General features: G+C 41.7%; 1 protein-coding gene across 1 annotated transcript; it reads right to left on the bottom strand.

Annotated features, from left to right (window-relative positions):
* Window positions 1-1,186: 1,186 nt before the first annotated feature.
* Window positions 1,187-19,901, bottom strand: Dnaja2 (DnaJ heat shock protein family (Hsp40) member A2). Its single transcript, XM_032887473.1, has 9 exons — window positions 19,709-19,901; window positions 18,462-18,521; window positions 17,711-17,934; window positions 12,602-12,682; window positions 12,251-12,384; window positions 10,234-10,430; window positions 3,776-3,920; window positions 3,518-3,645; window positions 1,187-2,931 (listed from the first exon to the last, which is right to left on the bottom strand). The coding sequence occupies exons 1-9, from the start codon at window positions 19,784-19,786 to the stop codon at window positions 2,740-2,742; spliced, it is 1,239 nt and encodes a 412-aa protein (XP_032743364.1). The 5' UTR covers window positions 19,787-19,901; the 3' UTR covers window positions 1,187-2,739.
* Between the last annotated feature and the right edge of the window lie 3,448 nt (window positions 19,902-23,349).

Here is a 23,349-nt window from a genome sequence, read left to right as displayed (position 1 = left end):
CCTCAAGTGTCTAAAGCCTGAAAAACAAGGCACAGCCATCATCAGAGCCAACAGGCGCCTAACGCAGATGACTATGAGATGACTCTGCAGGTTTCTAGAACATGAGGAAGGATACAGTAATTCAGACACATAAACAGCCAATTACACACATGAAAGGATGCATGAACATTAGTCATCAGGGAAATACAAATTAAAACTGCTTTCTATTCACTGGGGAGGCTGTAACCAAAGTTATGTGCTGCCAAAGATGTGGGTCAAATGAAAACTGTCCCTGCACTACTGGAAGAAAGGTAAGGAGGTACAGTGATGGGGGCTGGAAAGATGGTTCAGTGGTTAAGAGGGCTAGCTACTCTTCCAAAGGACCAGGGTTCAAATCCCTGTACCCACATGGCAGTTCACAACTGTAATTCCAGTTCCAGCAGATAGGACACCCTCACTCCTCGTGTGTGGAGGCAGAACATCAACGTTCTAAAAAAAAAAAACAAAAACCAAAAAAAGGTACAGCCAGTTTGGCAGTTCCTTAGATGTAACAACCCAATTCTACTCTTGGCTATGCATCCAAATGAATTTACCCCACACAAACTTGCTTGTGTTCATAGTTACAGTTTGAATAGTGTATTCCAAATGTCCACCAGGAAGTGAATAAAACCTGTGGTATACTCATATACTGAATGCTTGGTTAAAAAAAAAAAAGAAGTAATTCTAAGCTAGATGGGTAAGAATAAAACTCAGAAACACATTTCAGTGCAGTGTATCTAAACAGAATTAGAGACTGCATAAATGGTTGGAGAGAGAATGAAATGAGACTAATTAGGACATTATTTTTTGGCATGATGAAAAATTCTAGAATTAAGGCACTAGTGATTGATACTCAGGTTGTTAATGTACAGGAAATCACTGAAGTAGGTATGTCCTTGAAGATAAACTTTATGGTATGGAGAAACTGGAAAGTGATTCAGTTAGAAGCACTTGCAGGTCAGAGGCTTCCTGCTTGCAAATTTAATTTGTTCCAGTAAAACAAAACAAAACAAAACAAAACAAACAAAAACCGGAACAGCTGGGGATCGCAAAAACGAGGAAGCAGTGCTTGGCGTACACAAGGGTCTGAGTTCAGTCCCCAGCACCACACGTGCGCACACACTCACACACACAGCCTGGGCAGAAGAACTGAAGACCGCTGAGCAACTGATTTTATAAACCTTTATTGGAAAGGCTACAAAGTTTCTATTATCACTGCATTGCTTATGCTTAAAGTGTTGTGGGGAAATAACCTCAAATACAAAACTACTATGTGGTTGAATTTTGCCAGGCTTGTTGCAAAATATTTTTGTACAATGGAGGTAGAGTAGATAGGGCAGTAATTTAACCCTCACAGGTCTTGATTAGTTTTGGGACATTTTACGTCCACGTTCTAATAGCTCTAGAAATGCACTCAAGTGCTATTAGGCTCAGAGATGGTAAAATACATTGAAAAATCTGAATTCCCATTTCTGTCCTGTTGTTCCTTTGACAAATGTAAAAGGTGTGGACCTGGTATGACTTGGACCTCAGTGGACATGTTTTAAAAAGTCACCATCAGGTGTTTCCATCCTATACTGTCCTTTCACCACCGCCTTAGGACAGATGTAATCCAAGTGAGGAGCCGAGCAGGGAGTGGATCAAACAACCCACACGCACTGCTGGCTTAGCCACTCTGCGTCGACCTCTGCAAGCCTAAGAATCTTAGTTTTCTATATAGAAAATCAAACAGTCAGTGCTCCCCCAAATTCAGATATCCAACTTAATGAGACAGTAACTTTTCATAACATTTAATTAAAACGGCATTTTAACAGGTCTGTGTAAGCGTGGTTTTACTACTGACCTATTGCTTTATTTTCAAAAAGTGGGATGCAAGCGGCTAAGAGGCCTGGGTTTGTCCCAATATTCAGGTAATCTAAGAGTAGGTAACTTGGATGTTTTTGATGCCACAGAGCATCAACTGAAGTGAATGAAGCCTGTTTCAACCAACATTAGTGTTACTTGACTACAAAATGAGCAGGTACCCAAGGCAAGAGCCTCAGGCTGACGGGTTTTTAAAGGCTGTTTAAAGATTCACTCCTCAGTGATACTTTTACAGTTCAAAATATGTTCTTTCTAAAAATGTGACACAGAATAATTTACACCAACTGCTTTTTATTATCAAGTTTCAGAAACCTTTCACAAAATGGTTTTAAAAAAAAGCCAAAAAACTTTACAACCATGGCTAATGTAATTTTTTTCCATTGTTCCCAGTCAGCTTCAAACCCATTGTGTGCAAAGCCCAGTTTTCCATGCATCTAAATGATAGATACAGGCTATGAATTCTTTATTCTATTTGTAGCAGCTTATGCAGGTGCAGCCAAACACACAGCTTTAGGACGAATTGTACAAACTTTACAATGCTGGATCTGAGTTTAAAATAGGAAACATAAACTCTACACAAAACTGATAAAAATCAAGCAGATACCAGGACTGAAACTTATAACCCACATGTGAAAGGGAGTCTTATTTCAAGTGCTTTACTCTGCTATAGAACAGTCGAAATGAAGACGTAAAGCTCCGTGGTTAGTTTAAATTATACACTCTGTGGATACTATACCAAGTTTAGAAGTTACACATAGATCAGCAGATGTCCATCAGTTCATCTGGACTCATCGGGTACTCCAGCAGCTGGCAAATCCGGCCAATGTGGAGAAAATCCACCGTGCAGTTGCCTGCAGTTTACTGATGGGCACACTGCACTCCAGGTCCATGATGGCTGCTGCTTTCCTCATCAGAGCTGTCGTTGTAGGCTTCACGCCTCTGACCACCTCCAGAGCCTCGAGTGCTATCGAATTCCTGAAGCTCTACTTCTTCTGTCTCCCCAATTACATTAGGAACTTCTGGTCTAGATGGCAGGAGATCTTCTAATTCCTTCATGAAACAAAAACAGTAGGTATGTGCATGCACACACACTTTTGGAGACAAGACCTTACTACGAAGCCAACGTTCACACAAAATAAATATTTAAACACTAGAAACTTCACTGCAGACATGTTCCACTGTACTTTTAAACATGCCCCACTGTATTTCTAAACAGTGCTGGCCGAGGGATGTGCTCCCCAGAGAGTTCAAAGACTCTTCCTAGTACCTCATATCCAGTCTGCTTTAGGCATTGCTTGGTTGTTCCATAAACATTTACATCAGCCAACATCATTTTCAAAATGACCAGAAAAAAAACCATCAACCATGCAAACATTAAAATAAAAGCTCCCATAAGAGACTCTGTCTCAAGAGCTGGGAGTGGTTGGTCACATCTATAATCTCAGCAACCAAAAGAATGAGATGGCAAATACATAGAACTGAGGGTTCTAGGCCAGCCTGGGGCTCAGGCAGTGAGAGACCCTACAATAAAACAAAATGAAGAGAGAAGAAACACAAAGGGAAGGAAGAAGAAAATGAGAGGAAGCCAAAGGGAGAGCCACAAATCAGCTGCTTAAGGAATATTAAACCAGCTTACAGAAAGTTTATCTGGGTTGATCCAGTTGTTTTCAGGAAACTGCACATCAAACTTTATGTAAAGATCACCCTTTTCAAAGGGATTACGATACTGTGGCATTCCTTCACCTCGAACAACACGAACACATCCTATTATTTAAAAAAAGGAAATTAGATAAGAATTTTACCCAAGAAAGATATTCAATTAATATTCCTGTTACATACTATAAACACGAATTGTAACAAAACACAGATAACCAGGTAAGAGGAAACCATTTACCTGGTTCAATTACTTTGCCAGGGGGGTATTTCACTACAATCTGACGAGCATCAAGATGTTTAAATGTGAACTGAAATCCACACAAAGCTTCAACGAGTCCTATCTTATATGTCATATGCAGATCATTCCCATCTCTCTGGAACACCTACAAAGTGCACACAAAACAGTTTTAAAAACAAAAACAAAACCATGAATCCATACCACCCTGCTGAACATTCCTTAAGTCAATTTCAGAATCTTAACTCCACCAGAGCCAAAATGACACTGTCCCTAATTTCAAAGCCTTTTATTAGCAGAGCTAGTTACTCTTGAGGAGTATGCCAGAAACTTCTGTTACATGATCCCAACCAGCAAGAAAGGAGTCTAAGATCAGTGTTTTTATAAAAAAAGAGTTCAACCAATAAGGTGCAGTCAGGAAAAGTTAAGGACTCAATTTTGCACTGTTCATATAGGTACAAAGAAGTTTTATCTCATTTAAAATCCAAACTCGGGGTGGAAAGAGAATCAGTGTTAGAGCACTTGCTGCTGTTGCAGTTTGGTTCCCAGCACCTACATGGTGGGTCACTACCATCCACAATTACAGTTCCAAAGAATCCTCTTCTGACCTCCAGTGGGCACCAGGCACACATATGGAACATATAAGAACATATATGAAAGAAAACATGCATATACATTAAAAAACAAAAATTGGTCCAGGCACAGTAGTATGCACTAAGGAAACAGAGGCTATTCTGGTCTACAGAGTGAGTTCCAGGACGCCAAGGAGGGCTCTTACAGAGAGAAACCTGTCTCAAAACAAAGCAAGCACCAAAAGCCAAACAAAAAAAAAACAAAATAAAACAACACCTCTTAAAACATCCAACTTGCTTAATGCAAATTACACAGCAAATGCACAGTTGGCTTAATCTTATACAGTATAAACTTACAGATTACATATTGCTGTGAATCAAAGTTTCCAGAGAAAAGCTACATCTTTCAATCTGAAGTCTTTTATGAGGATAATAAAACCAGAACACTGCAGGTCCAGAGCCTGATAATTTACCTTGGGCTATCTTTAGTCCCTCAAATTAGCCACTCTGCCCACCCTGTCGGCCTGAACATCCTGTGACTTAACCCAAGGCTATGAGTCACCTGACAAACATCTGAGGCTGACAGCTGCGATGTCTGTACTTTGCTATAACGGCCTATTTTCTACTGATGTATTTGGAAAGTGTCTTGATTTGTGATTTTGGTTACTGCTTCCAGTACTATGACATTGATTCTGCTGTAACATGAATTTGAGTTACAGATTATGGCCATTCCATTCACACTTAACTACAGAATAAATTCTCTTGTCCCCTTGAAGGTGAGAGCTGTGTTTTTTGCATCAGCATTGCAAAGGTCAAGTAAGTGCAAAGAATGTACTGGACTTCAATGTCTGGGAGGAAAAAAAAAAAATCAATTTCAAAATAATTCAACTTGTAATTTTTACTTAGAATTTGCTAAACTTATACTTAAATTTTGAAACTTAAATTGAAATAAAATTAACTGTAGTGAAAAGGTCACCAAAATTTGTTCAAAAGAAAGTATTCTTGGAACCAGAGTGGTGGCTCATACCTTTAGTTACAGAGCTCAGGAGACAGGATCTGAGCTCAAAGCCAGTCTGGTCTACAGACCCTTTTGTTTTATTGTCTCAAAAACAAAAACAAAAATAAAAACCCTGAGCACTAAGTGAGTCAGCTTAATTTCTATCCTAAGCTAATCTTTAATGTCTACAGGCCACAAATAGGCTAATAGAAACTGGCTGGACCAAAGACAGTCAACAAAGTGACTGCCCGACCATTAAGTCCTATTTGTATGCTAACTGACCCTACAATGCCAGAAGCACAAAAAGAAATCTCTGCCCAGAACACATGAAATTCTCTCCATTTATTAGCTTCCCATCTCTTCAGAGGACTTCTCTCTCCTCTGTGAGTGTGATGTATGCAGATGTGTATGCAGAGAGGGAGGGGCATGTAGAAGCCAGAAGAAGACTTCTGGAGTTCTGCTCTATTATTCTCCCTAAACCGAGACTAGGTTGGTGCTATTAAGACCCAGCAATCCTCCATGTCATCTGCATGTGGCCATGCCAACATTCCATGTGGGTTCTGGAATCTGAGCTAAGGTCTTCACATTAACTCGGCCAGTGCTGCTATCCCCTGACCCAGACCTCCAGCACTCTCCCATTCCTTGACTCTGTTAACCTCTAGTTCTCAGAAGGTTTAAGAAGTGCATTTGAAAGTTCACTTCACACTTCCATTTTGGCAAAGAGCTCTCTATTACTCAATTGGTATTCTTTCTTACTGGTTCCACAAATCTGAGATGCAAAATCTGAAGAACAATTTTGGTTTAGCTCATAGGACACCTGAAAAGTTTGTTCTTGGGTTGGGGATTTAGCTCAGTGGTAGAGCACTTGCCTAGCAAGAGCAGGGCCCTGGGTTCAGTCCCCAGCTCTGAAAAAAAAAAAAAAAAAAAAAAAAAGACAGTGAAAAGTTTGTTCTTTTCCTAAATGATTCTTCCAAGTTTACCCATGAAATAAATTCTCCTAAAGGTGGTTTAGAACATAGGTTCAACTGTACCAGGAAGAATGTTGAAACATTTTTGGTCCAGCAACCCAAGGAATTCTAATATGATGCTCAAGTTTGCAAGTTTGAGAACCAAAGAATGTAGATTAGTTATGTACATCTACTCAGGGTCTCTTGTAACAGGATCCTCACATTTTAAAAAAGCAGAATATTTCAATGTTTAAACAATGCTGTATAACAAAATGCCAATGTTTCAATGTTAATGCTACAAAAGGAGCAAAAAGTAATACTATGTTCTCCTACAGAAGCACCTAATTTAAAGTACTTATAATTAAAAAATTACCAGGGCGATTGCTGTCATGGGGGTGGGGGAGTGACTTGATAATCTGATTTAAACAAATAAATGTCCAATTTCTCCCTTCTGTTTCTGTTGCCAGAGAATTTGTGAAAAGATTAATGAAGCACACAGATGAGACACTCAGAGGTTTCAGTAGTTTCTGAAGCAGTTATTGAGAAGGAAACCAACATAACCAAAATCCTATGCTTGTGCTGTATAGACAGACACACTGACACACACAGAAGAGAAAGAAAGATGAATGCACACGACATACACTCCCAAAGCTTGTTAGCTTTTATCCCATTTTTACAACTTCAGCCACTGCACCCATCCAATCTCAATTTTTTCAGACACTATGTGGAAGGGAAAAAGGCCCAAAGCCACAAAGTGACAATGCCTTTCTTGACATATAACATACGAGAAGCCCTCCCTATGTTCTAGTTCAAAGTATATAATAAGTACGTTTGTGGTTGGTTTTATTCTTACAAGTGAGGTGAACTAACCGAGCTGGATAAACCTCACCCTTGGCTCACACATTTACTACCCAGATCACAGTAAAACCAAAACTAGAACTTTAACTTCTACCCTTTACTACTTTCTAGCCTAGGCACTCTCATTTGTTGGTTGGCAATTCTGTGCACTACTACTGCTGTCAATAATCTTAACCCTAAGTGTTACATTATGGTATGTGCACCAACACTCAGAGTGGCCTAGTGATATCTAAACCATAACCCACTGTTTACACTTTACTAACTCTCAATGATGTGGCTATGTCAAACTGCCAGCCTTCTCCTTCGTGTGTCTTGTAGGTGTCATGCTCAGTGATACCTAACAAATGGGTAAACAAAGCACTTGGGAGGCAGAGGTAGAGGCAGGCAGAGCTCTTGAGTTCACGTTTCAGGACAGCCAGGCTATACAGAGAAACTGTCTTGAAAACCACAAAGAAAAAAAAAAGATCTTAAAGCAGAATTCTAGACACTATTCTTATTTTCTAGTCATCCAAATATGCAAAACTGAGGGAAAGTCGAAATACCCGTAGCACACATCCCCCCTCTTCTTAAGATCTGACTCGTACATAAGAAAGGGTGGTCTAGGAATCAAGTCACAATTTTGTGAGCATAACTCAATTCTCAAATTTGCTTTTCAATATGACCTTGCTGTAATTTTGAAATGATTTTACTTTTAAAAAATACAGCTTCTTTCTTGGGAAAACACCAAATAGTGAATGGACAAGGCTTGGGAGACCACAGTGGCTACCAGAGAATTCAGCCACGGGGGCTGGAGAGATGGCTCAGAGTTAAAAGCACTAACTGCTCTTCCAGAGGTCCTGAGTTCAATTCCCAGCAACCACATGGTGGCTCACAACCATTTGTAATGGGATCTAATGTCCTCTTCTGGTGTGTCTGAAGACAGCTACAATGTACTCACATACAAAGTAAATAAATAAAATTTAAAAAAGAAAAAAAAAAAAAGAATTCAGCCATTCAGCCCCACGCTGGCATGCAGCACCGAGGTTGTGGAACACACGGAGGCAATGCCTAAGGCAAGGAGTAGATCCCTGCATGGCCATGAGGATCAAACCGCAGAGCATTATGTGTTCTCTCTGCCCATCAATGAATTTGAGATTATTAATTTTACCTAGCAATTATCTTTTATGTTAATTGTGATGACTATTCTTGGTTATTAACTTGACTACATCTAGAACTAACTAAAACTCAAATTGCAGTCCTTATTGTAAGGGATTTTTTTTTTTAACTAAATCATCTGAAATGGGAAGACCCACTTCTCTGGATCTTTGAGACAGGAAATTATACCTTAATTCAGATCTTTACTCTGGACCATACCTTCTTCTAGAAGCCTATATAAGGACATAGAAGAAGAAAGCTGTTCTCTCTGCCTGCTTGCTCTCACTCACTGTCAAGTCCATTCCTTCACTGGCTTTAGAGCCTACTTCTTCAGGATTCTGATGTCTGCTGAAGATCAGTGAAATGTCCAGCCTCATAAACTGAGCCATTACTGGATTCTTGGACCTTCCATTGGTAGACAGCCACTGCTGACTAGTTGGACCACAGCATACATACACACCATTGTAATAAATCTTTATAGTAAACTATAAACACCCCCCCACCACACACACACACACACACAGAGAGAGAGAGAGAGAGAGAGAGAGAGAGAGAGAGAGAGAGAGAGAGAGAGTGTGTGTGTGTGTTAGTCAGAAGAGAGCACCTGATCCTCCTGAAATGGGAGCTATAAGAGGTTTCAAGCCACTGTGTAGTTGCTGGGAACTGAACCAGGTCCTTTACAGGAGCAGCAATTACATCTCTCTAGTCCCTGGAAAGCATCTCTTTAAGAATGAGGTTTTAAAGATCATTCTAGTGCAGAAGAAGCAGTCTTGGATTGACCTGCAGACCAGAATCAAAGCTACTAGAGGAAGGTCAAGATTAGAAAGCCCCACACTACCTTATGCAATGTATAGGGGCCATGGCTCTGTGCTGGTGGGCCTTATCCTTGCCTACAGAAGCAGTGGCATCATCTCTGCTCCTGTGTCCAAGAAGCTGCTGCTGACAGATGGTACTGGGGCTAAACTGCCAAGGCTACCTCTGGTGCTAACTCTAAGACCTAGAGTTACCTATCTAACTCTAAATGATCTCAAATTTATCCTCCTGTCTTAGCTTCCTAAGGGTTGGTATTATAGATGTGCCACTAAGGTTATTAAAAACTCCAGGTGAGCTAAGCATGATGGTATAGGGCAGAGAAAGGAGGATGGCAAGTTCCAGGTCAGCCTATGGTGTAAAATAGGAAAGGGGGTAATGGAGTAATATAAAAACATGTTCAGTGGCATGATCAACATTCCATACAACGAACCTTATCGATAGATAAGTTCAGTTTGCTTTGAACAGATATAACCAATATCTAGAACTTGGGCTAGTGGAATAGATAGCTCAGAGGATAAAAGCACTTGCCACAATTGACTGACAACCAAGTTTGACCCCAGAACCCACTGTAGAAGAACTGACACCACAAAGTATGTCCTCTGATACATACCATGACATGAATAAGCCCTTTGCTCCCATCACACCAATAAAACAGACTACTTTAGAAAATAAACCCCTGACCTCAGAAAACTTAGCTGGCTATCCAGTAAGTAGCATAAAATTCATCAACATAGTAGGACTGAGACAGTGAAGACTGTACCCACCCACCATGTATCCAAGGAGTTCTAAAGCGAAATTATGTTGCCCAATACCATCTAGTCCAATGGCTCTTATTTTACATAAAGGAAAAGGAGGTGCAGAGACAAGAAGATCATTTAAAGGCACAGTACTAATCTACAGTAAGGACAGGGCAAAGACTAACACTGATGGTGCTTCTGACTACACCTTAGTGGGTTTATCTATGTTAGTCAGTTTCTGTAAGTAAGCCACACTCACTGTGAGCTAAAAATTAACTCAGCCACACTCCCTTAACTCATTTGTGTTCAGTTTTACTCCAAAGCATCTAACAGATCTATCCTACTTCTTACAAGCAAGATCAATTCTGAATAAAAGAAGGGGAAAAAATCAAAACGAAATTACCTCATGCTCTTTTTCCTGTAGCAAAAGAACAATATCTCCAGGTTCCACTCCTGGAGCCTGGTCTGCTTCCCCAGTGAACGTAATTCTCTGTCCATGTTTCATGCCTTTGTCTACATGAACTTCCAGAATCTTGACTTCTTTAATCACCTTCTTCCCTTCACATTTTTTACAGCGGTCTTTTTCATTGATGACCTCTCCTGCAAAGAGAGGTATTCAAACTTCTAGTAAGAAAGCACACCCCAACATTAAGCTGTCTAGACAGTGCACTTAATTAAAAAAGATACACTTTGGGTGCTACTAGTTAAAGCTACCATGAGTGAATGACAAAACTCTTACTAAATAAAGGTCACCCAAAGGGTCCCAGCTACCCAAGATTACAGAGTAAAACCTATCTTGACACTTCCTTAGCTCCTTGGGCAGTCAGGTGCTGGAGCTTCTATGAATGCTTCTGCAAACCTTTTCAGCTCTTACTTCAAGTAGGTTACCAGCAGACAGACACAGTCCAAGCAAAATTTTACTTTTTCTTTCCAGTAGGGGTTACTGAATCTAAGAACTCGCTAATGATCTATACTCGATCCTTAAATATTCTCCATGGTGAATTACTAAACTGTACAGCTGGTACTGTGCAGTTTACTTCAAAGACTAAGCCTTGTTTGGAATTTTTTTTTTTTTTAAATGGTGTTATGTTGCTAGGGCAGGCTTAAAATTCACTATCCTCCTGCCTCTGCTTCTTGCATAAAGGACTGCACCCTGCTCAACTCAATAGGGCTAACTTTGGTTTCTTGGTAGGGAAGTTAAGCAATTTTAGCAATGTAGAATGCAGAGATACCTCATGAGAAAATAACATGAAGCTATGGAGGAGACAACCACAGATACCATTCCTTAGCTGTCTTCCTCCACCCAGCTTTTTACCACAGAATCCTTTACTGACATGGAGGTTAGTGGGTTAGACTGGCTCAGCACCTGGGATCAGCTTCTCTCTTTAGCACAGTGATTTTTCATTTTCAATGTATACCACTGGGGCTGTACCCGGGGCTAGGCACTCATGCTAGAAGGCAGTCACTGCAGCAACTACACTATCACCTCAACCCAATACACACCTTAAAATGAACTCACCACTTCCAAGAACAATGTGGAAAAGGGAAATTCTACAACTATACTAATAACCAACCACCAGGCAAAGAAAAGAATGGGGGACGTGGCTCAGGGGTAAGGATCCTAGGTTTAATCCCTACCACCAGGGCTAGGGTAGAGGTAGGTAGTGTTAATTAATCAGAATAAGGGCTAGTGGGTATAGTTCAATACATGCTAAGCACACTCAAGGATTTGGGTTTACTCTCCAGTGTTGGTGAAGCAAAATTCTCCACATAAATGAATCAAATTCAAAAACTACATTTCTCAGTTACACTAGCCACATCTCTCCTTCCCTTGATTGAAGCCAACTTAATTTAAAAACCAAACTATTAAAAATAGATTCAGAATTTGATTAGGTTTTTCAGAATGTTCCTCCCAACCCTACTAGTTAGGTGATAAAGATTAATTTCTGAGTCTGCATGGTATCTCAGAGATAGAGGCAGATTAGGAATTCAAGATCATCCTTGAATACAGTTCAAGGTCAGCCAAGGTTAGACACTATGCTGAAACAGTAATGGCATAATAAATTTCAATCTTCTATTAGCTCATTTTGTAAATAAAATAAATAATATAAGTTTATTTTTAAAAATTTGTAGGGGACTGGAGAGATGGCTCAGCGGTTAAGAGCACTGACTGCTCTTCCAGAGGTCCTGAGTTTAATTCCCAGCAACCACATGGTGGCTCACGACCATCTGCAATGGGATCTGATGCCCCTTTCTGCTGTGTCTGAAGACAGCTACTGTGTACACATACATAATAAATGTTTTGTTTTTTTAAAAAAAAAAAAAAAAGATAAATCTTTTAAAACAAATTGTAAATGTCTCCAACTTCTATATTTCCAAAATATCCAAATATAAAAGCAGAGTGAATCCCAGGCACTCACCTTCTCCATTGCAGTCAGAGCACACAGACTGCATCTGCTGTACCATCCCTGGAGCCAGCTGTCTTATCATAATGCGCACACCTCGACCCCGACAAGCACTGCATTTCTGAACAGCTCCAGACTTTCCACCTTGGCTAAAGCAAAAGTATGAATCACACTTTTGTCTACAAACATTACGGTCATTAAAATATACAAACTGTGCTTTTAACTCCCCAGTGACATTATTGCAGTGACCTTTAGAGGCATCAGAAAACGCCCAGCTGCTTATTAAGCTTTAGATCAAGGGTTTTACCTAGTGCAGACCGAGCATGCCACTTACGCAGACATGGGTGACAGACAACGGTCACTCACCCACTGCACGCACTACAGAGCACATTCTTGCTGAGCTGCAGCTTGGTGGTCTTGCCATTGTACAGGTCTTCTAAAGACACTCTGCAGAGAGAAAGAGCCAGGCTCAACCAAAGTTCGCCAACAGTATTAGAAGACAAGAGCTTAGAGCAAACCTCACCTTGACTTTTGTAACAAAGAATTCAAGAGTAACTATGACTAGAGACACTATATATGGTGTTAATACTCCCCTCAGACCACAAAAGTTTGGTTCCCAGCCCCCACACTGAAACCACACGTGACTACAGCGCTAGGGGATGCAACACCTCTGCTACTCACACACCCTCTCTCACTCAAAATTACAATAGTATATTTTTTTGAGACAGGGTTTCTCTCTGTAGCCCCAACTGTCTAAGAACTCAGAGATCTTCCTGTCCCTACCTCCTGAGTGCTCGGAATTAAAGACACCCGAGACATTCACTGCCACTACCACCCAGCAAAGATAATAAATTCTTGAACCAACAACTTTATGTAATTTATACACTTATAACTCCAATTCATCAGCAATACTCTTGACAGAATCTTGTGATTCACACTGGCTTCAAACTCAAAATATTGCCAAAAATGACCCTGAACTAACATGGATCCCCTCTGCCTCTACTTTCCAAGCACACTAAGATTACAGCATACGTCATCTTGCACAGTTTTATGTGGTACAGAAAAACCCAGGGACTCCTTTGTGACAGACAAGCATTCTAGCAACTAAGCTATATATTCCTAGCTTCTAATTGCAATTATCACCCAATTTTATATGAAAAAACAAACAAACAAACAAAGACCCTAAAGCACAGAAAAGCTAATTAGCTTAATCAAGGTCATATAAGCACTGATTCTAGAGTCAGAGCTTTACTGGAGGAGAGGGTACACTATGGATGTTTAGACTACAAATGTATATTATAGCTTAGGGGCCTGAAGAAATGGCTTAGTGGTTAGGAGTACTGGCTGCTCTTCCAGAGAATCTGGGTTCAATTCCCTACAACCACACTGGAGGCTTACAACTGTCTGTAAATCCAGTTCTAGGAGATCAAACTTTCTGCTTACCTCTTCAGAAATAAGGTATACATATGTATGTACCAATACAGTCATACATATAAAAGTTTTTAAAAATTAAAAGAGAGGCACTTAGTTGTGTATGTTTGAAAAATGTCACATACTGTAGCAGGAAAGAGGGGAAGAATAATTTCAACAGAGAAACTTTCAACCTTTTCAGTTTCTGAAGACCCTGTCAAAACATGATACTGCATGTCTGAACAACTCTTTCCCCCTCCTCTAAACCACTTATTTTTCCTATCAGGAAGTGGGCATCACTAAGGGTGGATGAGCACAGAATACTGTGTGTGCTCAGCAAGGATCTGTCTGAGAATGGCAGTGCAGGTAAGTCAGGTCGGCCAGCACTCAAGTGAAGATGGGAGCATTCCAGACCTGGTTGGACAAGTCATGTTGTAATAGCTGTACAGACCTGGTCTGGTCTGGTGCATAGGCAATCAACCAGTAGGTCATATAGCAGCTTTCTACAAGATCAGCCAAAAGCACTGTGATCTACTGGGTTAGCTTGCTGGTGGCTTGTACCAGCTTCTGGGTGAGCTTGGAGGAGAGGCCCTCTACATGGAGGTATGAGGCACCTTGGGTGCTCATGATGAACGTTGGCATGGTGGCCCTGAATAACTTTTTTTTTTTTTGGAGCTGGGGACCGAACCCAGGGCCTCTAGCAAGCGCTCTACCACTGAGCTAAATCCCCAACCCCCCTGAATAACTTTTAACAGATCTTCAAAGTATCTAACTCAAAAGGCTGAACAAAAAAGTATCAAAATTATTTGTATGTGAAAATATATAATATTTTACATATCCATAAGAAAAAAAGACCTGGGTTCAGTTCTAAGTACGAACACAGGGACTAACTGTCTATAACTCCAATTCCAGAGGATTCAACACCTTCTTCTGGGCATTCACTGTACATACATGCAGGCAAAACATCCACACACATTTTTAAAATAAATGTTCCTTTAAAACAAAACAAAACAATTTAAAAATTGTATTTGCTAAGTGTGGCAGTGCACACTTATAATCTTAATACTAAGACAGGAAGACTGGCTAAAGTCCAAAGTTCTAGGCCAAAGTTAAATAGAAAGACCCAGTCTCAAGCAAGCATAGTAACTACACATACACATGCCTGTGTGTGTGTGTACACATAACTAATAAAACAGAACAATTTTATTCATGTATAGCATACTTCAATTCCAAGATCAATTCCTAAACTAATCTCAAAAAAACAAAATAGTCTCATCCCTCCCTAAGGAGCTGTAGCTAATGGTTGTGGAGAGAAGGGATTCATTCTCAGTGATGTGGCCAATGGTACGTTGCCCTTGCTCAAGTAAATAACCCCACCATCCCTATTCGTGAAGGAAACTATAATTAAGTATAAAGGGCCAAGGGAGGAAGGGCAAAAAAGTAGGAGGGACTTGTTAGAAAGAGGTTCATTTGAAGGGGAAGCATAAGAAAGGGTAATATGAAGATTGCTGCTAAACTACACTTTATATTCCTGTGTGTATCAAACTGTAAAAGAATAAAATTCTAAAAATTATTCAACAATACCATCCATTTACATCATAGATTTAATAATATTCATTTGTTTGTGTGTTTTTTTTTTTTTTTTGAGACAGGGTTACACTATGTAGCTCTGGTTTTGTGGAGCAGGCTGGCCTCAAATTCAAGAGATCTGCTAGTCTCTGGGTCCCTTTGTCCCAAAAGATGAGATTAAGGGTGTGAGCCACCAGACCTTTCCTCCTATAGAAAGGAGGGTAAACCAGGCTTCACATATGCTAAGTGGGCTTTGCCACTGATCTATTCACACCCAGCCTAATTTAAAACCCTTGAATCCAGGTAAAGGAACAAAGAAATAGTCTGAAGTCATCTCCAAAGCACCTATACTATTTTATGGTATTCAGCCTTTCACCAAATTGTTACTTTAAGCTTAACCCTTCACATGTTGTAGACAGTATGAAGTAGTACTTATAGGTAGGCAAGATGGCTCAGCAGATAAAGGTACTTGTTACAGACCTAAATGGTCGAAGAAAACCAACTCCCTACATATTGTCCTCCGATTTGCATGTGCACACAAAATAAAAAATTTTAAAAACCACTTATAGATGAAAAATTACCAACAACACACTAGTACATCTAAATAATCTATTGATCGACATAGAAGTTTTACAGGACCAGGAAAGGAAGACTGCTAAGTAATAATCTGACTATATTGACACTCTCCAGAGAGGCTTAAAACCAGCAAAATTTCTCTAAAGCAATTAGGTTTTATCAGCTTCAAAACATAGATGTCAAGTCAGGGATAGTACCTCACACCTATAATTCCAACACTTGAGAGCCCAATGCCTGCAATGCAGGTGGGTTGTTATAAGTCAAGGTCAGCCTTAGCTACAGTGTGACACTACCTCAAAAAGAAAAAAAGCCAAACACTTGGCTGGCAGTCTGTCAGAGATAAAACAGCATACAAAGGAATGCACAGCAACAGCATCTGTTCTATGCCCCCTGCACATCACTAAAAACCAGCGGTTAATCACCATGAAATGGAATCATAAAGCCACTCAAGAAAGTTAGTTAGTAGGCAGGTGTGATGGGGCACATCCCTAATCTTAGTATTCAGGAGGAGAGGGAAGAACATTGGACAAGCTCCAGTTTAAAATAAAGGGGGTGGGGGCTGTCTCTGAAAACAGATTATGTCTGCAGCACAAGTATCTGGGTTCACTCCTTGGCACTTGTATAAAAAGCCAGCTTTCAGCTATGGTGGGGCTGGAGACCTCATTCTTGTAGTGGATCCACATGGCAGCTCACAGCCATCAGGAAGTCCTGTCTCAGGGAAGCTGGCATTCTCCTCTTACCTCCTTGGGAACTTATGTAGTGCACAGACATACATACACGCAAGCAAAACACTTACTTAAATAAAACCAAAGAGACAGATCTAAACAAACAAAAACTAGACCAGAAGGATGGCTGTGGATTACCACCAAACCTGCCTCCCTGAGTTCAATCCCTGGAACCCACATAGTAAATGAAAAGGACCAACTCAGTCAGTTCGACAATTTGTCCTGACCTTCGTGTGTGCAGTGTAGCAAAGGCTCGTGCCCCCCATCCTCCCCCAACAATAACAAAAACTATAATTGAAATATTTTAAATAAACAACTAAGAGTCAGGCATGATCATACACCTGGGTAATCCCAGTATTTTTGAGGTGGAGGCAGGATACCAGGAATTCATAATCAGCCTTGGCTTCTCGAGCCCTTGTCTTAAACTCCAGTGTTCACTCTCCCCCACCTCAATTCAGTTTCTAGCATTTGTTATTAAAAAACATTGTTAGTGAAGTAATTTTTAAAATATAGTGAAATGGCCATTTTCAGACTGTAGAGGAACTGTGGAGTCTTAGTTTAAAATCAAAGTCCACACCACTTATATGCTGATGGTTATGCCAGGCTGGAAGCCAGTAAGCTCCATGGAAACCAATTTAGGAGAGGTAGCATTGAGGATCAAGTAATGAGGGACCTTTCCTTGTAAATAATCGAAACCAACCATTCTTTTGCCTTAAAATATTCACACTTGAAATTTTCAATCATATAAACAGGCAACCTCAACAGCATACAGGAAAAAAAAATCAGTTAAAAAAAAAAAAAAACAACAACTATTCTTTAAGATCTTGGTTGTTTTGTTTTTGAGACAGGCGTCTATGTATCCCAGGTTGGCCTCAAACTAGTTACTCAGCTGAGAATATATGACCTTCAAGTCTGATCCTCTTGCCCCTGCCTCTCCAGTGCTGTGATTATAGGTAAAGACCACCCAACCTGCTTAAATGCAGAACTTTGTGTCTCTGAGGTAAGCACTTTACCAACTGACCTACATTTCTAGAGCACCCTTCCACCCTTTAAGGTCTGAAGCAAAATATATACAATTAAGTAATTCACTTTGTTACTTAATAGGAACACATTTTAAAACACAAATGTTAAAATAAAGAACAAAATACTCTGTAGTAAGCATCCCCACCTGGGGAAGCATTTTTAAGAGACTCACTTCAGCGGATGCATCATGTCCTCGCCTCTTCTTCTGCCATTTCGACTTCTACTTTGATTGCCCATGAAGCCAAACAATCCTCCACCAAAAATATGTGAGAAAATATCATCCATGCCGCCACCCCCGCCGCTGCCTTCCCGTAGACCTTGTTCTCCATATCTGTCATATAGCTCCCGCTTCTCTGGATTTGACAATACTTCATAGGCAAAACTTATTTCTTTAAACTATAAAGTAAAAGAAAAAATGAAAACAATTGGATTTTTAAGTGCAAGAATGTGAGAAAGACTTCAAAAAACGAGAAGCCACCTAACTCCAATAAAAAGCTCTGAGTTGGTTTCCTCTTGGTCCTCTTTATCACCTATTGCTAAAAATCTTAGAATTCTCATTGTAAAACTAAAATAGTCCTCTGAAGGTAATTATCATTATTGTATATGCATGAGTGTGGGAGTATGGAGATCAAAAGACAACTTTCTCTCCTTCCACTGTGGATCAAGCTCAGGTGGTCAGGCTTACATGTGGCAAAGACTTGTAACAATTGAGCTATCTCAGTAGCTATAATTTTTATTTTTGAAGATTACAAGCATTAGGCTTTACTCTGGTCATTTTCAAGTAAGTTAAAATAACACTGAGAGTTTCACTCTGTAGGCATAAATGAACTTTTCCCTACATCACTCCTTATTTCTTTAAGGTGACACATTTCCAACTTCAGTTTAAAACTAAAACCCCAACAATAAAACTCCAAATAACTTACTTTATCTCCAGCATTTGGATTCTTATCAGGATGGTATTCTTTGGCTAATTTTCGGTATGCCTTCAAAAAAAGATTTTGGAAGAGAGTTATACACAGCGAACAATTTAAGAAATTCACTTTTCTGAGAAGCAATGTTCTAAAGTTATGGCCTTCCAAAACTGTCACTCACTATTTGACGTTTTCCACTTCAGTACTGCTTCCTTGCTAATAATGTGACCAAAGTTATTAAGGAAAAATACAAACAAAACAAAACAAAGAAAAAGAGACTGAAACATTATTTGTTTTTTTTTTAAAAACTATTATCAAATATCTTTGATGACCAGTAACCAGACCAAAAAGACCACAATAAACAGATTGTAGATTGAGCGCTACATTTTACAGAAACCCTAGCACTCCTACAAATTAAGCAAATGATACTTCTACTAAGTATCTCTCCCCATGCTGGCTGGCTCCTCGGCCTGCCCTCCAACAGGAAAACAGCAGGCGGTCCTAAGTGATGTTTTATTAGCACTTGGCCGGCTAACTGGGGTCCTACGTGGTGGTGAAGCTACATACTCTCAATTAAGTGATGTAGGTAAGCACCATGTAAGTCTTTACACAGACTCATGAATTATATAACACAGCCTACCATTTCCGGTAGGGCAACAGGAAGTCTTTTTCTTTGGACTTCACCAGTCCCAATACTTACGGGACATTCTTATTTTTCTCAGTTTACAGATTGGATACCGACAGCCATAGTAGATGCTGACTTTACTAATAGCTTAAGTCCCGAGATGATTTTGTACAAAGGACAACAATGAGACCTGTCTTATTTTTAGTGAGTGCACACTCAGGTGTTTGGCTGGGACACACGACGACTTATCCCTGAAGCGGCCACGGGGTATTTAGAGCTCCAGCCCAAGAACAATGCTTCTAAACAGACCCAAGCTATTCCGGCTGCCCGGCGAGGAAGGCAGAGGGAGGAGCCTGTTCAGCGCCGGAGGCTGCGGCCCTCAGCCCCACACCGGCGCCGGCGGCCAGCTCCTCCCCGGCCCGGCGGCGCGAGCACCGCGGTTCGACCTGTTTTTCCGGGTGGCCCGGGGCGCCGAGGTGGCGGGCCGCGTCTGCGCAGGGCCGGCGGGCGGAGGCCCAAGGTCAGCCGAGCCGACTGCGCTCCCGCCGCCACCGCGCCTCAGCCCGGTTCAGGCCGCCCCGACCGCGCAGGCCCCGCGCCCTCGCCCCGCCCGCCGGCCGGCTCGCTCCAGTACCTTCTTCAGCTCGTTCTCGCTGGCGCCGGGAGGGACGCCCAGGATGTCGTACAGCTTCGTGTCGGCCACGTTCGCCATGGCGGCCTGCCCGGCAGCACTCGCAAGCAGGCGGCGGAGCGGAAGGAGCGCGACCCGGACCACGAGCGGCGGCAGCGCAGGCCGAGGAGACGGCGCGGGGAGGCGGGCGGGGCTGAACCTTGACCCGGCGCAGCGCCATGACGTTCCACAAGGCCCCGCCCCCGGGGCCGGACGGGGCGGGGCGGTTGGGCGGTGGGCGACCGTGTGCGGCAGGTGGGGTCCTTTCCTGACGCCGGAAGGCGACGCGCGAGCGACCGCGGAGTGGAGGGAAGCCGATGACAGCGTTCGTAAGGAACTCTCGCTGCGGCTGAGGCCTAAGGGAAAGAAGCCGGCGTGGAATCCTCCTATGGTGGTACCCCCGGGGCCGCGGTGAAAAGCAGCACGTGGGTGTGAGTGTGTGAGGTTCCCACATAGCGAATTACACCCCTACTGTGATTTTATCAACACCTTCACTAATTCATATCATCTCCTAACTTCCCCCTCAGCACCTCTGCATAGGGAAAACAATTTCATTCATAAATACTCAGATTTATACCTAGCAGACGAGGTTTTAAAGGCATTGCCATCCTGTCACATTGAAGGAGAGGACAAAATCTTTTTACACATTCCCGGTTGGTTTGGGGGCATCCAGATAAACCAAAGTCACCCTGTTCCGCCAGGATCATGTGTTCAAGTGTCTCACTTGATAACTTTAAAATTAGCTAACGCCGAAGGTGTGGTTGGCATAAGGCAGTAAGTATGGCTGCGTGCTGGCACTCGGTGGCTGTCAGTCGACTTTCGTTTGCTTTAGCTCAAAAGATTTCCGTGCTTCTACCACGTGCCAACATGCACAGCTTGCCTTCTAATTGGTTTTCTGATAGTAAAACACTTATAGTCAGTTGAAACCTGAACTGGGAAACAATTGCTCATTGACCATAAGTCTGTCAATGGAGGTGGTATGCCTTTCTTGTCATTCTTCCTGGCCAAGTTGTGGAGGTCCTTCCCTGCCGAGTTAAGGGCTAAGGAAATTTAACCTGAGAGCTCTGAGGAGTCTTAAGAGAAGTTAGATGCTCCTTCTACCATTCAAAATGCCCCTTCACCTGTAATGTTCTCCTCGATTCATATAACCTAGTAAACCTTCCTGTCTTATTTGAGGCCCCACTATGCTCGTTTTCCTGATAAGTATGATTTATGACATGAATGCTGTTCTCACATGTGAGTCAAAATTCTTTAATAGGATACAGATTATGTATCTGGTATCGAGAACTTATTCGAAGGTCCTAGCAGGGGAACCACAGCTATTCTATACCCTTGGCCAAAGATTAGCCTCTCTATTGGGGAAGCTCATCCTTTTTAACCAAATATCCAGTTTCAGGAAGAGACATACATGGAGCAATGAAGAGGAGAGGGAAATTTCACCGACACACCCAGATCAGCCAAAACAACCATGGTGACAGATGCTCAAGTCAGATCATCCTCACTCTGGCCTTGAATTTTACAAAGACACCCCCCCCCCCAATAATCCAAGAGTGTAAGTCCTACTACCATTGAAAGGGATTTCTCTCTCATGTACTACTATGAAACACCAATCAATTTGAGATGTTCCCATGAGACAATATAAGGCTGTAAAGTTAGATCGTATAAGCTGGTAGCCTGAGTGAGCCTTCTTATAACAGTGAGCTGTGCAGTGTACTTTCTGGAGGTTATTTCCTCAGTGCAAGATGATATTTTTTAATAGTATTTATGGACTGGGGACGGAGCTTAGTTGGTGGGATGCTTGTGTAGAATACAGCAAGGCCCTGGGTTCAGCCTCTAAGAGAGAGAGACAAAAGGGAGCTTTTGATTCAAATACTCTGATTCTTTATTTAGGCTGCCCTTTGGCTTTGTAATAAATCAGTGAATAAATTGGCTTTTTGAGGCCCTGATCTCTATCCCTACAACCACATAAATGAAATGTGGTGGCTCACACCTGTAGTCCCAGTGCTCGGGCTGTGGAGACAGAGCAGGAGTAAAAGCAATGACTATTAGCTTTATTTTTGGCCGACTTACGTACAGGCAGTTTGTACTGTCTATTCATTGGAATATCTGGCTTCCCTTAGCTTCATCAGTTCCTCTCTTCTGAGATTAATGTTCCCCAGTCCCTCCTCGTTGTCAGTTCCTCTCTTCTGAGATTAATGTTCCCCAGTCCCTCCTCGTTGTCTCACATGCTTGCTAATTAATTCCACTTCTTTTTCCCCTTTTCAGTCAGTTTCTGCTAGAGAGGAAAGGAAGTACCTGTGTGTAGTTACTTTTCTATCTCATTTCTGTCCGTGAACAGTTGAAAAGAGCAGGATTTCCCCTTGGTCTCACTTTTTTTTTCCTTTTTGTCTTCTTGTGGGGGGGGTATCTCCACTCGATCAAGTTTTAGCTTGTGATATTCTGAAATTCCCCCAGCTCTGTTATTTTATAACTTGCCTTTAACTTACTTTTAATTTTGGTATTTATAATATTTTGTTCATTTCTGAATTGTAATTGGAGTCAGCCCTTTGACTGCTAATTTTGTAGGGCCACAAGTTAGTTCAGAACAGTTCTTCGAGTCATCTTCCCCCGGGGCTGGGGACCGGACCCCGGGCCTTGCCCTTCCTAGGCAAGCGCTCTACCACTGAGCTAAATCCCCAACCCCGTCTGCGCGTCATCTGACATGTGTTGTCATCAGGAGGCTGAGTTAAACCTGCGTCCGTGTGAGCCTTGTAGCACCAGAGACATTCTCTGAGCTTTTGAGATACTCCATTTAATTTAGCTCTATTATGTAGCCGGTGCCAGGAGGGAGGAAACACCTGCATCTCATTTCACAGCTAAGGATGATAAAATGCTGAGTCATGGTGGTCAGAGGGCGATTCTCATTGGGCAAGTAATTTAGTTTGACACTAAAGTGGTTTCAGATTTCTTTCAGGCTCATACTGTTGTTCACGTCCTTTAGTTTTGATTCAGTCAGCTTGTGATTGGGTGCTGTGGGATACAGGAGTGGATAGGGACGAGAAGGGGTGTATGAATTACATCATTATATTCTGCAGGCCGTTCCTAGTCACAGGAAATTAAGTGGAGACATAAGCGGCTGGTTACTTTGGACAATCCTTTATGCGTCATTCAGGCTACTACTCAGAAAGTAGTTTGCTTTCTGCCTTTAACTAGCACTTGCTTTACTCCCTTCCTCCCTCCCTCCCTCCCTCCCTCCCTCCCTCCCTTCCTTCCTTCCTTCCTTCCTAAACTTTAAAAACAGTTTTTCAAGGTTAACCATTTGGTATTGGGTAACAAGTTGGTTTTCTCTTCCCTAAGGAAGACTGTGTCTCCCCTCTCACCGTTCGTCAGTTGCCTGTAGTTTTGTGTAGGGTTGGGGCCTTAAGGACTTCCCTGTCCACTTCACCATGTCTGCTGTTGTCCTTGCTCAGCTCATGTTTAGGCAGACATAGTGGTGAGACTCTGACCTTTAATAGGAGACAAGTCTCACAGAAATTGCTTGAGCCTCTCTCATACTCTCTTCCCCAGTGTTCCCTGAGTCTTAGGTTCTAATGTTGTAGAGGGACCGTAGGGACTGGGCTCCACGA

Source organism: Rattus rattus, chromosome 17 (genome assembly GCF_011064425.1).
Source record: "Rattus rattus isolate New Zealand chromosome 17, Rrattus_CSIRO_v1, whole genome shotgun sequence".
Taxonomy (NCBI): Eukaryota; Metazoa; Chordata; class Mammalia; order Rodentia; family Muridae; genus Rattus; species Rattus rattus.
The sequence above is the reverse complement of the archived record's forward strand: the minus strand, read 5'-3'. Positions and strand labels throughout refer to the sequence as shown.